The sequence below is a fragment of the Serinus canaria genome, chromosome 2, assembly GCF_022539315.1.
Source record: "Serinus canaria isolate serCan28SL12 chromosome 2, serCan2020, whole genome shotgun sequence".
NCBI classification, from domain to species: domain Eukaryota; kingdom Metazoa; phylum Chordata; class Aves; order Passeriformes; family Fringillidae; genus Serinus; species Serinus canaria.
The window spans coordinates 142,278,137-142,292,854 of NC_066315.1; the positions used below are offsets into that span (position 1 = coordinate 142,278,137).

General features: G+C 38.4%; 1 protein-coding gene across 4 annotated transcripts in view; it reads right to left on the bottom strand.

The window, feature by feature from the left end:
- CYRIB (CYFIP related Rac1 interactor B) overlaps window positions 1–14,718 on the bottom strand; it is a 97,338-nt gene that overhangs the window by 10,824 nt on the left and 71,796 nt on the right. For 2 of the 4 annotated variants that reach the window (XM_030226872.2, XM_030226869.2), the window contains exons 4-5: window positions 6,055–6,137; window positions 164–285 (exon numbers count right to left, since the gene is read on the bottom strand). In XM_030226872.2, coding sequence (XP_030082732.1) covers window positions 164–285; window positions 6,055–6,127 — 195 coding nt within the window. In that variant the 5' untranslated portion in view covers window positions 6,128–6,137. Of the gene's footprint in view, window positions 1–163; window positions 286–6,054; window positions 6,138–7,137; window positions 7,221–14,718 lie in introns of all 4 variants that reach the window. The other 2 variants (XM_050971511.1, XM_030226874.2) reach the window with 2 other exon arrangements.

The following is a 14,718-nucleotide window of genomic DNA, read 5'->3' on the forward strand; positions in this document are numbered from 1 at the left end:
TAAAAAGAAACATTCCAGAGCAGAAATTCAAGACAGTGATTTTAAAGGACAACATGCTCTGCCAAAACAGCTCCTGCAAGCAAAGTTAAACCCCAGCAGTATTTGGTTAGGATCACACAATGAACAACCACAGGCTGTGCACAATTGAAACGCTCTAGCTCACCTCTCGTATTTCATGGCCAGCTCCTCTATATGACTGCAAGTCTTCCAGTATTCCTTCTGCATCCTTTAACACTACATTCACCTGATTATAAATTTCCTTTTCAGATTCTGTAGGTTGGGCATCTAAACAGCAGAACATATTAAATGTATATATATATATTTATTTTTAACAACAACATGGAATTCAATAGGCACACCATCACCTACGGGACAAATTCTTCATGCAGCAACTCATCAAGAATTTTCATTCTCTGAAGAGTACTACAATGTATAAGGAACTCCAAGAGACTAACTGTATTCCTTTTAGTAGTCTCTTCTTCTACCATCCCAAAAATTCACCTGGATCCTATCTTCTTGACTTATTTAAAACTGAGTGAGGAGAAGAAATCCTGATGAGTTGTCTTTATCATGGAATCTCACCTTGGGGTGCAGTAGAGGCTCACTGGAAGAAACTTAGGTAAGCACTCAAAAGACACGCTCACTGCAGATAGCACAGGAGGTGTCCATGTCTATATATTAATATCTACAAACACTGCATCAGATTATTTTCCATCTTGTCTGCCTCATCTTTAACTGCTTGGGAAAGGAGTCATATATTTTACTTCTAAATATATTTAGTTCTCAAAACATATTCTTTACTGCACTCATCACACAATCAGAGTTGAGAATAAAAAGATCTAGTGTGAGCCTGTGAAGGCCTTTTTAATTTGTCCCCTGTCTTTAAAGATATAAGCTGTCTCCCATTTTCTTCTAATTAGCTAAAGGCTTCCCAAAAGTATATTGGGTCATAATTACAAAAAGGTACATGTACATTTTTAAAGAAATGTGATTCTGTAAGAAGTATGTTTTGAGAGAAGCAACAAAGATTTAACTTTTAAAAACAATCACCTAGGACAAGTATCTCAGACATGGTTTACCTGAACCAATTTTTTTTCTTTTAGAATGCTGATGGAAACGATAAGATTAGTTCCTTTTAGATTCATATTATAAAAAGAGAAAAAACTGTTAGTTACTAAAGCTCTTGTAAAAAAACCTCATTTCCCTGTTAACATGGGTAAAATAGGTTATGGAATAAAATAACTGTATTTTAGTCCATTATTTCCAATGCCAAAAATGAGGGTATTTTAACAATAGGTTCTTTTTTACAGGGACAGACAGAAACTATCTAAGGACAATATATCCTCATGACTTTGTGCCGTTTGAAGAGTCTGGAAAATATCTTTTTAGATGTGCTTTTTCCATGATCCATATGTACAACTTCCATGGAAGTTAGGTACATCTTTACAACTGAAATAAAACTTCCACAGTATCTTAGTGTTACACACTAGGAAAACATAAGAGAAAACAAAATTTTTATTAGGAGTAAATAAATTTCATATATATTGCCTGTCTGGATTTTGCTGTAATTTTTGATAATACCTCTTATTTTTATAGTTTAATGCATAAAGAGTGGGCATTATTAGCAAATATGCCTATATATAGACCTTGCAACAGTTTAACTGGTATTTTGAGAAACATCAAGAATTAACACAGGTTAAACAGAACCTGGTCACTCCTTTTAAAATAAATAAACAAAAGAGCACCACATTGATTAGGCATCGAGTAAAAGTGGCCAGTGCTTTTCAGATCATCACAAAGATCACATAATTTTGAAAGCTGCTGAAGACTGCTGTAAGAAATGAAGACAAAAAATGAGGGAAAGGAGCAGACAGGGAAGCACCAGCTGACTGGCAGCAGTTCATGCACGAACATGAAACGTTACAGTGAAATACAGACTAAGACGTGAAGCTCTGTAGCATTCCAGATTGTGCTGTTAAATAATGCAATCAAGACTTGTCACTTGGATTGTCTCACACTGAGAACATCTCCTGCCTATTTAATCTTTTATGCCATTTTTTTCTTTACCCTGTGTAGTAAGGAGAGTTTATTTTTCAAGATTGGGAGAGGCAGAGCAGAATGGCCCAAAAGAATTCCTGCTCCTCATTTCAAAACCTACCAACAAGCGGAACAGCTGCAGCACTATGACCCTCCATGTTTAGAAATTAAAATTCACTAAATTAATTTAGTGGCCTTCATTGGACAGGTGGCTAAGCAAATCAACACCATCATCACCTCTCTTAGTGTAGGATGTAAACAGCCAACCACTGTATTTCATTTCATTATAAAATGTTCCAGGAAACTTAAATCAATGGTTGATACTTAATTTGTTGGAGTGGTGAGGTCTTTTATTTGTTTGTTTCGATTATTACAAACTTCTAGACATCAATCTATTTGAAAATCAAGTAGGTACAGAATTATTTCTTTTGGTATATATTTCATTTTTGGTCAACCTAGTCCTCTCCAATAAAAAACATCCATAAACCTGATCTGTCCTAACTCATTTCCACTGCTATCTCTAAAAGAGAAGTCAAATTTAAAAAGCAAATTTAAATGATTCTATAATCCTTTCACAAAACATTTAAGATGTTATTAGAATAGGGTTAAAAGGCATGATATAAAATATCTTCAGGGCCTAATGCTAGCTGACCCAGAGCAAAACTGCCTTATTTGACTCCCAGTGCTGGTCAGGGCATTGTATTCTGAAAGCCCATCACAGGGAAAAGAGAGGGAGAGGTCCCTCTTCCTAAGCACTGTTACACTCTTGAAAAGATGGAGGCAGCATTCCCATCCTATGGCAATAGCACCCCTCAGTAGGTACCTGAGGGCTCAAGCTACAGGACCTTCACTTGAGAACCACTAATTGTGGAACTCCTCTTCCCCAAGGTGGAGTGCACAGAGCAGGAGAGGAGTTACACTTCTCGAGTTACTCTTGGCAGCTAAGAAAAAGCAGGAAGGAGATAGACAATTTCATGGATTTCCCTTCTTCCCAGTCCATTTAAGTTCCTGCCACAAAGTTACAACAAGGCTGTGCCTTGATCAGCAATGCTTTCCTTAGAAAGAACAAACCCAGTAAGCACAACACAGCTCCCCCACAAGTTCTGAGGTTTGATACTGTGGCCACAGCAGCTGAGCCCTGGTTATTCAGGGAAATTTTACTATTTTTAATGAAATACTAAGAAAAGACTGAGGTTCTGCAAGTAAATGGGAGTTCATCTTTAAATTAATTTGTGTTTAATCAGAATGTTACTGCACTAGATGCAATATACACTTACAGCTCAGAATGCTCACACAGTAATGTATTAGAGACAGAAGAGGAGACTTGAAACAATATACAAACGCTGTTATGTGAACTAAATACTACAAGAGTGAGACAACATATTGCATGCGGGGAACACACACATTTAGTGACTATTAAAATAATATTTGGCTAGCCTACAGAACTAGCAGGGAGAGAAATTTGGGGTTAAAAGTTTACACTGCACAGCAAACTATTTAAGCTGAGATTTTTCCCAGGGAAGAACACATCAAGTCATCTGAAACTGTCTGGGACAAAACTCACAAACAAGGGGAAAAAAAAGCCAGACTGCTGGAGATGAAATAATTTATTCATCTCTGTTGGCATTACTATGGAGAATGCTGTCTCTGTGGCTCCTCTGAAACCTGGCCAAGTCCTCTGGAGATAATGCAGGATACTGTCAGCGCTAGCTTGATATCACCATCTCAAAGTCCACTGTATTTTAGCTACTATTCAAATCAGTAAATTTGGAAAAGATTTGCAACTGTGTCAGTAAAGACACCAATGTAAAAGTTGAGCTGTAAGTTTCCCACATTTTAGGTGGCTGTTTTATGTAAACAATATTGACCTGTGCACTTTGCTTGTGTTCTAATGGTACTGCACAGACTTTAAAAGATACTCAAGAGAACTATTTCTATCAAACCTGTAAGGTGAATGACCAAAGAAAGCATAAGCTTAACCAGTGCAGAAGCAAGGAAAAGCCTACAGCTCATCATATTTTAACATGGATTCTGAGAGTCAGTCACACCAATCACTTGCATCTAGCACCAAGACAAACATCTGGGGGAATAATAATGGTTAGAAGTCTAAAATTTGAAGTTTCTAGCACTACAAAGCTTTATGAACATTAGGCTTTAGTTCTTTAAGGTACTATGTAAGAAACATTGCAGCCTGCTCACATACATGGATTTAAGAACAAAAGACTTCAAACAGCCTATTATTGAGTCAGGCGTAACACAGAATTGGCAAATTTGTTTTTAATACAGAGCTCACTTGTCCTTCCACACAAAATCACAACATTAAGTATCACAAGATTAAGTGCCAAGTCTTGAAGAAAGATCTTGGCTGTGTCAAAGCCAAGATCCTGTCAAGGCAAGCTATCTGAAACAGAGGAGAAAGAAGCATGGATACACAGTATAGCAGCAGAAACAAATGCAGAACAGGGTCCAAAATGAACAAAGAACAGTCTAACAATTCAGCCATAATATAAGTCACCTAATTTGATTGCATATGAAAGCATTTCATGTCAGCAACCTGCTTACTCTCATGCCAAATCCTGTTCATGCTCAAAACATGCATTTTAAAACAAAACTGATAGCTAAAATACCTGTATTTAAAAAGAAAAAAAAAAAGGAGCATTTTTATTGCAATTTATTTAAGAACTATGCCTCTTCTATCCAGCTAATGTGCATTTCATTTACTCCAATTAAATTCTGAGTATTTGCAGATTAAGCTGGAGCTTCACGAATCCAATGGCCTCATACATGAGTTCTCCCACTTCACTAGATTTTACCTAATATGACAATATGCAAGAATTGGTCTTAGATTAATTCTTTCTGATTTTTGAACACAAGCCTTGATAATCTTCCCTTTATGAATATTTTTTTTGGCTAGCATCTTCCAATAACAATATATTCAGAAGAGACAAGTGATAAAAATCAACACAACGGGGTAAGAGCCTAGAGAAGTTGTAACTTTAAATGTTACTGAAGCAAAACCTATTTCTTCAAGCATTTGCTTTCATATTATAACTAATATAAAAAACTGCTACTGCTTCATCAAACAACTGAAAAACAATTCAGGGGAAAAAAGATTTAAAGCACATCAAATTATCCATATCATAATACTTCATCAGTTTTTTTATTATGCTGTTCCATTATATTCTATTACATGGTCAAAGTGTACTTGAACATTAATCTCCTTATTTTATGCTTGCTGATGTACAGCTGGCTAAAGAAACAGCACATCCCAAAATAAAGTAATTATACATGCATAGCAGAAGCCAGCAACACTTACCTGCCATTCTTAGGCTATACTGTACCATGCAACAAAAACCAGAAGCAGAAATACTGACAATATGTGAACCTCCTAGAACACCTGGCACTGATCAGACAAGCTACATGTCTCTTCTTTTCAAAATCAATTTCATCTCTGTACAGGTTGAGACTCCCTTTTAAGAAGGCATGAGGTTAAATTTCAGTGCCAAATCCAGTAAGGTTCACATATAACCTTTAACATGATGATGCTGGAGCTATGAATAACTGTTGTGAGCCAGCCTGTCTATGCAGCATTATTGAGTCACATTGGAAGTGATGAGAATCAGGTTTCATTTTCAGTTCTTCCTTTAAAGAGCATAGGACAAAACTCACAAATTTGAGTAAGTCAGTTGCAACTTCATTAAGTCTTCAAATAATTACAACTGTTCTTAACATTTTGATTAAAAGTAGGCAGAATTTTGGTTTAAAACAGAAGAACCAAATCAGGTTTCAAGAGTCAAATGTAATTTGAAAGCCCTGTCTGAAATAAAGATTGTACATTTTAGGACTTGAGGATATTTTAGAACAGGTTACTGCTTTCCACCAAAGTTCGCTGAACAATTATCCATAGCTCAGGTAAAGCAGTTAGAAGGATGGCAAAATGAAAACATACATTTAGTACAAGACAAATGCAGTCTACTGCAGGCAAAGAGTAATAGATATATAAAATCATCTTCTCACTTTCAAAATCAAGGAAAAAATTTGGCCCCTGCTCAAGGTCTGTGCATGTCAAAACTTTTAGAAGGTTCCCCATGTTAAGGTACCTGCCAAGACAAGAATGAGAGAAAAGAAAATTTTCTTTTTATAAGAAAGAACAGCCCAAATGTAGTTGATTGAAGCAGTGGGAAAAGAAGACCAGAGAGATCCATCAGGTACGAACCCATCCTTCAGGCTGGGTGAAGGGACATCCCCACCTCGAGGAGGCACAGCTGGTGACCCCAGCAGTGCAGTTTCCTGGAAGAAGTGACCGTGTCACCAACATCCTCACAGCTGCCCCTTTGGGAAAGGGGCAGAATCCAACCAAAGCCTTTGCCAGGGACTGTTCTGTCCCAGTACAGCCTAGCACCAGTGTCCTGAGCAGGAGTACTGCCTTGAGGGCCAAGTACCAGATTTGAAAGCATTAGCCATGCTAGATTTTACCCTGATGGGGCAGCAGAAGGAAAGAGCTTTAATTTTGTCAGCCTTTATAATTGTGTCAGAAGGCCATCATAGAAAATGACATCATGATACATCATTTCAGTGTGAAGAAAATGCTAACAGAGATATGTCACAGACCTTTTACACAAGGTACTTAAAACACCTGTGAAACTCAGACAGGTTCACTTCAGACTTTTGGATGTAAAAAAAACCACATTAACTGCACGAGGAATGACCAAAGCAGGATCAGGAATGATTTAGCACTCACTCTTGTGTATGAGAGGATTACAGTGAACAACTGCTCAGCACAGATAACTATGGCATACTGAGAGAATTTCTCATTTCATGATTACTTGATTTGCAGGCAAATGGATGGACATCACTGACCACAGAGACCCAAAATGACTAAGCACATGGAAAGAAAATTTACACAGCAGCATGATGGTGGCTTGGCTACTACTGGAGAAGGGAAAAAAAAAAAAAAAAAAAAAAGAACACAAAAACCACATGCAACTCTTTCCAATTCCAACTTTGCAATTGAGTCCCCTGGCCTTCACTGCAGCAGGTATAAGCAACCCTACTGTTACCATTTGAAATGCACCAGCTGTGAAGGGCTGAGAGACTTACTTTCAAAATCCAAGAAAAAATGTGCTGCATTGTGGTCTATGTCCCTGGTTAGCACCTTAATGAGATTACCCATGCCAGCAAACCTAAAAATAAAAATGGCAAAATAATTTAGTTCCAATAACCATTTCCTATTTTAAGTACACGCCTGGGTCTTACTGGAGCAGGGCTCCCGTTGCATTTTGCACTCTGGATTCACTTCTGGTGGGGAGCAGAACCTGTGCACTGTACAGTGCATTTCCATGCCCCTTCTTCTTAGAGAGCAGTAAATGTTGAAAAACTGGAAACGTTACAATCTTTGAGGAAAATAAAGATGTGAATTACTGGCTCTTTTTCATCCCTGTTTAATGCATATAAAGAACATGTGACCTACGATGACTGAGAAGTTGTTTTGTGTAACTGCAGCACTCAGTGCCAGACAAACCCATTATTGCTTAGGACGAAAGGAACCTCAAAGGGAACTGGTGTCATCGCAACACTTTTTTACTACCTCACTGTAATCCAAACCAGATTTTGGAAAGCCTCTCAGTAGTAGTCATCTGTGGCCAATGAACAATTTTCCCATTAAATCACAAAGTTACAAGCAAAAGAAAAACTAGACTTTTCCAAAACCAGGAGAAAAATCAAGTTTCAACAGTTCTTCTTATGTTTGCTGTCACATCCCAGCTAAAAGAAATGAAAAGTGGAAGGAAAAATTAAATAGTTGTTAGATTACTTGAGATCAGATAAATTATCAAAACAGTTTCAAATGTTACCACAAATTTCAGAAATCAATACCTGCAGTAGGAGTATGAAAACTGTACTTCATAACAAAGCAGCCTTTTCATTAACTTCCCCATGTTTTACAGAGGCTGAAAATATACCTACTAACCATTGCTCTGAAATGCCAAGAGCTCACTAGAGTGTTGCTGCAAGACAAGCAAGACACACCCAAAAACCTCATCTCAAATTATTTAAGAATAAGTCATGAACAATCTGACATTTGAATTCAAGCACAAAAATATTTAAAAAATCAATTTTCAAATTAGTCTAACTATATCAACTAACAAATATACTCTCTATTTTTTCCTGACTTTTACTTTTACTGAAGAATCATGTTCACCTGGACGTAAGATAGCATAACACCAAGAATCATTACTTTATTAGGAGTCAAGGAAACTGAAACAATGTGAACTAAAAACAAACTGTTTGGCAAAACAAATTTTCAGAACCTGTGTTGACAGACTTCTTGGTCAAACTAAGAACAGCACACGATTTATTTTGTGGGATCTGCAAGATTCAGCAAACAAACAAAGCTTGAGAAGGAAGGGGAAATTAATCCAAAATTGCTGAAAATAACCCAAGTCTTTGCTCTAACAACATCTACAGAATGTCTGTTAAGAATCTAGACTTTTAGCACTGTGACTCTAAGTATAACCCAAGTGACCACAGGGGACTCCATGCACTGATTTTTTCACATGTTCAACCTTCTCCTTGAAACTCAAGGAAATGCAAGACCTGCTTCCTAATAACTTGAACTTAGAAATTCAGATCAGACTTCTCAGCCTGTGAGAAGCACCTATTAAATAAAGGAATTTTTAAATTAGGGTGTCCAGCAGAGAGACTCTTCTTAAAAACTAATCCATTAAAACATGGTTCTTCAAAGAGCCAGCTTCTCCAGGACCTCCTATCCCATAGCACGGAAAACTCTTTTAAAGCTACAAATGTACCAATGCTGTGCAAACATGCAGCAGTAGAAAGCAGAGAAATTACTTTCCTATATCTCCCAAGCGTGTTCTGTGACATAGGACTGAATAAGCCACTTTGTATTTCAGAGTTTTCCAGATTATGAATGTTGTTCTTGTTGGGGAGCAGACAGAGGCATTCTTAAACAAATATTTTTAACAGGGCCAATAAAAAACTAGAAGTAGAAGCTGCATAATGGTAACCAGTTTACAGATTCAGATCTAAAAACCAAACCTCAATCTCAGAACAGCATATTACATATTTCAATTCCAACATTACCTTCAAGCAGCAAACACAAGGCAGTGAATAGTGATAACGGCCTAAAGAGAACTCCTATACCTGCAATTACTGCTGTGCTTCAGCTGCACCATCCCCTCCCCCAACAAAATATTCTCCATATCTCAAAAAATGCCTCTGTGTAGGTTTTGCCTTTTTTTTTAATATTAACCAGACTCCAAAGAGTTTATGGGCTCATGCACATGGCTAAAATATTGGATAACATTACTTGTGAAGGTCAGAGAAGGGTCATGCTTATAGGGTTCACAGAAGAGCACGGAGGCACTGCAGAACAGATTGTTTCACTGAGCACCTACCACCTCCTAATACGAGTAGGGAGTTGGGGACTCTGTTTTGCAATACAAATACCTTCATCCCTCATGAAAGTTTGCCAGGAAGAATATGTGGTTTCTTTTCCAGGAGTTAAGTTTAACAAAGAGAGAAGCATAATAAAAGTTTTGGCACTGCAATGGAACGGTCAATGCAATATTCAAGCAGAAGATGCAATTGATCAAAAGGTAACAGCTCAGTGAAGAGCCTCCCTGAGCAAAGGAGAGAAATTGATGATAATAGATTAATTCAACTATGACAGCAGCAAGATAATAAGATGTACTGTAGGAATGTATTTCAATTTACATGAACACAAAGCTGCTTGAATACCTTTTCATAATGAAGTTCCCAACTAAGTTCTCCCTTTGTGTGTTCACTGTACTGAAAAAATCTTGATAAATTTCAGTCACATCGAAGTTTTGCACACAAGATGTGCAATCACATTTGCCTTCTTAGCAGCAAAAGAGTCACTGTATGTTCAGGTTTTATGGAATGCATGGAAATCTAGCTGAAACTGGACAAACCCAGTATTTCTGAAACTTGAATCAAGATGCACTGTAACATTTACTTGAGGATCTCAAGCATCCTTATACTGTAAAATCTCCTGTGTTTTAAGGACTGTAAAAATGACCATTTCTCCCAGCTTCAATCCAAAAAGATTTTAAGCTTTGAAGAACCTGAAAACTCAATTTAAACAGATATTGAGAAGATGTAATTTCTCAAGCACTTTTTTGGAGGGTGCTTTCTCTCAGATTAGCACTCCAGGTAATGAATGCAAGAGCCAAAAATGTCAGAATCTACTTTTCTGGCAAAGCTAAGCATGCCCTTCTTGAGCTCTGAAATGACCTTTTAGAAACGAGGCCACGGTGCCCTCTGTGGAACTTCCCAGATTCATGGAAGCAGCAGCAGGTCAATATGCCACAGCTAAGGTTAGACAGCCCTTCACTTTCATACATTATTTTCCTTCAGAAGGCATAGGTGAGCAGCAGGCAGAGCTGACCTGTTGTACTCTGGAGGGAACACTGCAGAGTGTTCCCTCAGAGGAAAATTAAATTTGTCCTTTCTGAGAAGGTACTGTGTAAGCAGAATACCTGGACCAATCCAGAGTAAAGCAACCTAGCTCAGCGATGCATCAGGCCCCTGATAGATATAAAAAAGATTTACTAGAGACTCTTGTTTTGTTCAAGATTGCCTATCATTTGCAATTTTTCTGGGCCCAAAACACATGGAAGAACTGAACACATGAACGATCAGAGCGCTACTGAATCTAATACTAAAGATTATGACAATTTACACATAGCATGAGAAGCAGCCTACAAATCCAGCTATTAACATTTAGCTTCAGTGATCTCTTCTGCTATTTGATGCCCTGTAAAAGCATCACCAGCAGGAAGATTTTGGTAGCTCTGTGAATTACCTTGGTAATTAACCACATAGTGGCATGCCCAGGCAGTATTATTTTACCAAGCTCTCTTACAGTTTCCTTGCAAGTCTAAAACTTTATCTGAGTAAGTAAAATGACTAGTTGAGAAAGTCAGATGTGGTTCCAGTTAGGTAGCCCTGACACTGAGCTTCCATTGACTAGTGAAGAACATCTCCCAGCACTTACTGCACCCTTCTTGAGCACACTGCCACATCAATCAGCTCCAGTTTAAGAAAGACTTAAGCCTGTATGAAGACCAAAGCCATCAGCAAGCTCTACTGTTGATTTTGATGTCCTGTAGCTGGGGTTTGTTTTGGAGCTGAATAGCTAATTTAGAGCACTGACTAGAGGTGACCTCTGTGGGTGCTAAACCACCTTTTCACCCACAGCTCTTCCAGCACAAATGGAAAAAAATGCACACTGAAGCTATAATCCTGAGCAAGAACAATTTGGCATATTGCAATCACTAACATCAAAATATTCACATGTCCAGCCTAAAGTACACTTTAGGTCACTACCTGTTTGCTTTTCCACAGCTTCAGAGCATCAACCTCTATCCAATCTTATTCGGTATTCTCATTCAGAATACAGTACACTTCAAAACATGCAAACCAATTTCTCTCCCAGAGTATTACTGATTTTAAAAATTTATAGTGCGGTGTCCAGAGGCAACTCATTAGGTAAACTAACAGCCTAAGACTCAGTAAAAGCACACATTTAAGCCACTGAAGTTTCCTCCTGCCACAAAAGCAACATCACGAGATCAGAGCAGAACAAAAATACTAGTTTCTGTCCAAAAACTGACTGTCCCTGTGAGGCTGCTCAGAATCCCTGCTGGCATGCTCTGCACTCCAGCACAATACTTGAGCCACGTGGAGCAGGTTATGGGAAATGGGAGCAAAAGCCAGGAACATGGCTTAAACTTGACCTACTTGCAGAGGAAGACATACGGAATGCCACATTGGATTAGGATGATGTGGCCCATTGCAGCCTTATGGGGTTCTATGATGCTGCGTGGAGAGTCCTGATCAGACAAGCGGAAAGCAAAGGCATATTTTCAAAACAAGCCTTGCACGCATGCCCTTCCTGTGGAAAACATCCCCAACACATTTCAGCCCCCCAGCCCCCGGGCTAAGCCCAGGGGAAATGTAATAGAAATACTCCATGCAAGTAAACTCATCTGAGCACCAAAGAAATTTCCCCTCTCACACCTGGAAGAAAAACTGTATTAACAAAAGATGTTGCTTGCAACTGGTGAGTAACTGGAGAACTTACTCTCATTACAGATAAAACACTACAAAGGTGTTCATAAGTGATATTTACTATAGTTTATTTTTTTTCCTATTTCAAGCCTAATATGCTTTCAAAATAGTTTAAAAAACAGTTAAATAAATAGATTAAAATATCTGTATGTGATCCTTGAAGAAAATCTGCTTTAGCTTACCTTTTGGACATGTATGTATAGGCTATTCCCAATACTAAAATCTGCAGTATGAAAACTGAAAACTGCAGCATGAAAAACTCCCTGAAAATGTCATATCTAGTTAAGCACAACACGATATGGAAAGCACATCTATTGAGGCAACAAAGGTTTTGTTCCAGGGATTTGGGTTTAAATTTTCATTTGATCATGTAAATGTGGCATAAACATCCAATTCAGAGATATTTTTGGCAAAATAGTAAGTAAAAAACATGCTTAGCATTAGAAGTCTAGCATTATAATGGAATGTTATAACACTTGCAGTGCTACTACATAAACAAAAACTTACTGAATGTCTTCCTATACTGTTTTTCTAGAAGGATAATCCTATCAGCCTGTTTCAAGGCTTACTGAACAGTATCTGGCCATAAACAGGGAGAAGGAAAAAAAAAAAAAAAAAAAAAAAAAAAAAAAAAAAAAAAAAAGGGAAAAGCCAAAAGAAATGAGGCAGCAGCTAGGTGCCTGCCCACATCAGCTGATTGCAAGGCAGCCCTTAGCAACACATGGCATCACAGCCTGGCAGCCTATGGGAGCCCGTGTGGCTCTCCCTGCCAAGGAAGCAGCAAAGCTTCACAACCAGGGAGAACATTTCTGCACTCAACCTGAAATGCTAGAGGCTGCTGCAGAGATGGAAACAGGCTGGTAAAATGCACTGCAGGAACCCCTCTTTTCTGATTGTTTCAACTTTCTCCCTGGATACAAACGTGTTTTTCCTAGACTAATGCATATTTATTTCTCTTCTGAATAGCACCTGAGCAGCAGAGATGCCTTCTGACACATTCTAATTTCATCTATTGATTTTAGTGGGTTTTTTAAAGCAATAAAGATCTGCCATGATACAAAATCCCGAAGTAATATCATACATATGAGAAAATAAATAATTAGAGTCAATATTAAAAAAATAGTAGCTATCACTCATCATCACCATTAGACTTAGGAAGGAGAAGCTTGGTGCCATTAGCTTGAAGCAAGCTGTATTTCAGATAAGCTGGCTTCATTTTCAGGATTCATCATAGCTCTAGTATCATCACTAATATTAAAGGTAACAGCCTAAATTGTGTTCCCTGTGTAAATCTGCTGAATCAAACACTGAGCAAAGTGCCAGAGCCACCCCCAGTTCTGCACAAAACACACACTTTTCCTTCATTGATGGACAAGCTTTTCAAGCAAGCTTTAAGATTTCAGCAATTTTTACAGACACTTTTGGGACAGACTCCCAGTCCAAACCCAACCCCAGACCTGCCCATGGCTCTGCACTGCTGACACCCAGTGGCCACAAACCAGGGACTACAAACCAACCAGAAGAATGGTAAAATACATGCAGGCCAAAAATCCCCCTCCAGACCCCCTAAAACGACCTATATCACTGAATTATTGGGGCTTCAACCATTAGCATCTTCTCTGAAAAGTGGAAAAACAAATTATACAGTCAGATAAGAAATGGTTTTGTACAGAAAAGTAAGTATTCAGACTACTGAAAAGCTGTTTGAAGCTGCCTCTGATGTCCATTCATTTGGCTAAACTGACTTTGATACAATAACCTGTTTTAGCTGAAGTTGTTTTGGTTTTTTTGTGGGTTTTTTTTTGAGATCACACATCATCAATAAAGTCTCCTTTAGAACAGAACTGAATTCAAAACTTGTCATATCAGGAGGATGGAGGTCTGCCAGGGAAAACAGACTAGTGAATAGACTCACATTCCTCAAAACCAGAATTGTAAAGTACGGTCAGAGGAGTGTTCATTCAGCCCATTTTTCCTCTTAGAGGAAATCAAGGGAAAGGCACTGAAGAATCCACAGTTTCTTCAGAAGTAGTCTTAGAGCCTTGTTAATTTGGGAGCATTTTAGTGGCACAGCTGACACTGAATAACGTATTTGACAGGGGCTACAATAAAATAACTAAGCATGCTCACACAAGTCTAGAATAAACCAAATTTGTCTGGAAGAATTACGCTTGTTTTTAAAACAGAACTGGTATTGAATAGGGCAGAGACTATGCTCCAGAATTCTGTTCTGATTTACTCTTCAACAAGTAACTGCACGGTTTTTCCAAGCGTGAATCTGGGGTTAAAAAATAATTAATTACGCTTTCCTTTTTCAAAAGGAAACAAGTCCAACATGCTTTAACTTAATTCTGCAAAATGCTCTTTTTAAGTCCATTACATGGCAGCCATCGGGAAAACGCACCTTTTTCATTCAGTTCAGGAACATTTCCACGGGAGGGCAATTCACACTCCGCTTTCCCCTCTAGCGCCGGAGACGCGCAGCGCCGCCTGCAGCGCTGCGATTCCCCAGCAGAGGGCGCTGCGCTACCGCTGCATCTCCCAGCGCCAGGGCAGCCGGGACCGGCG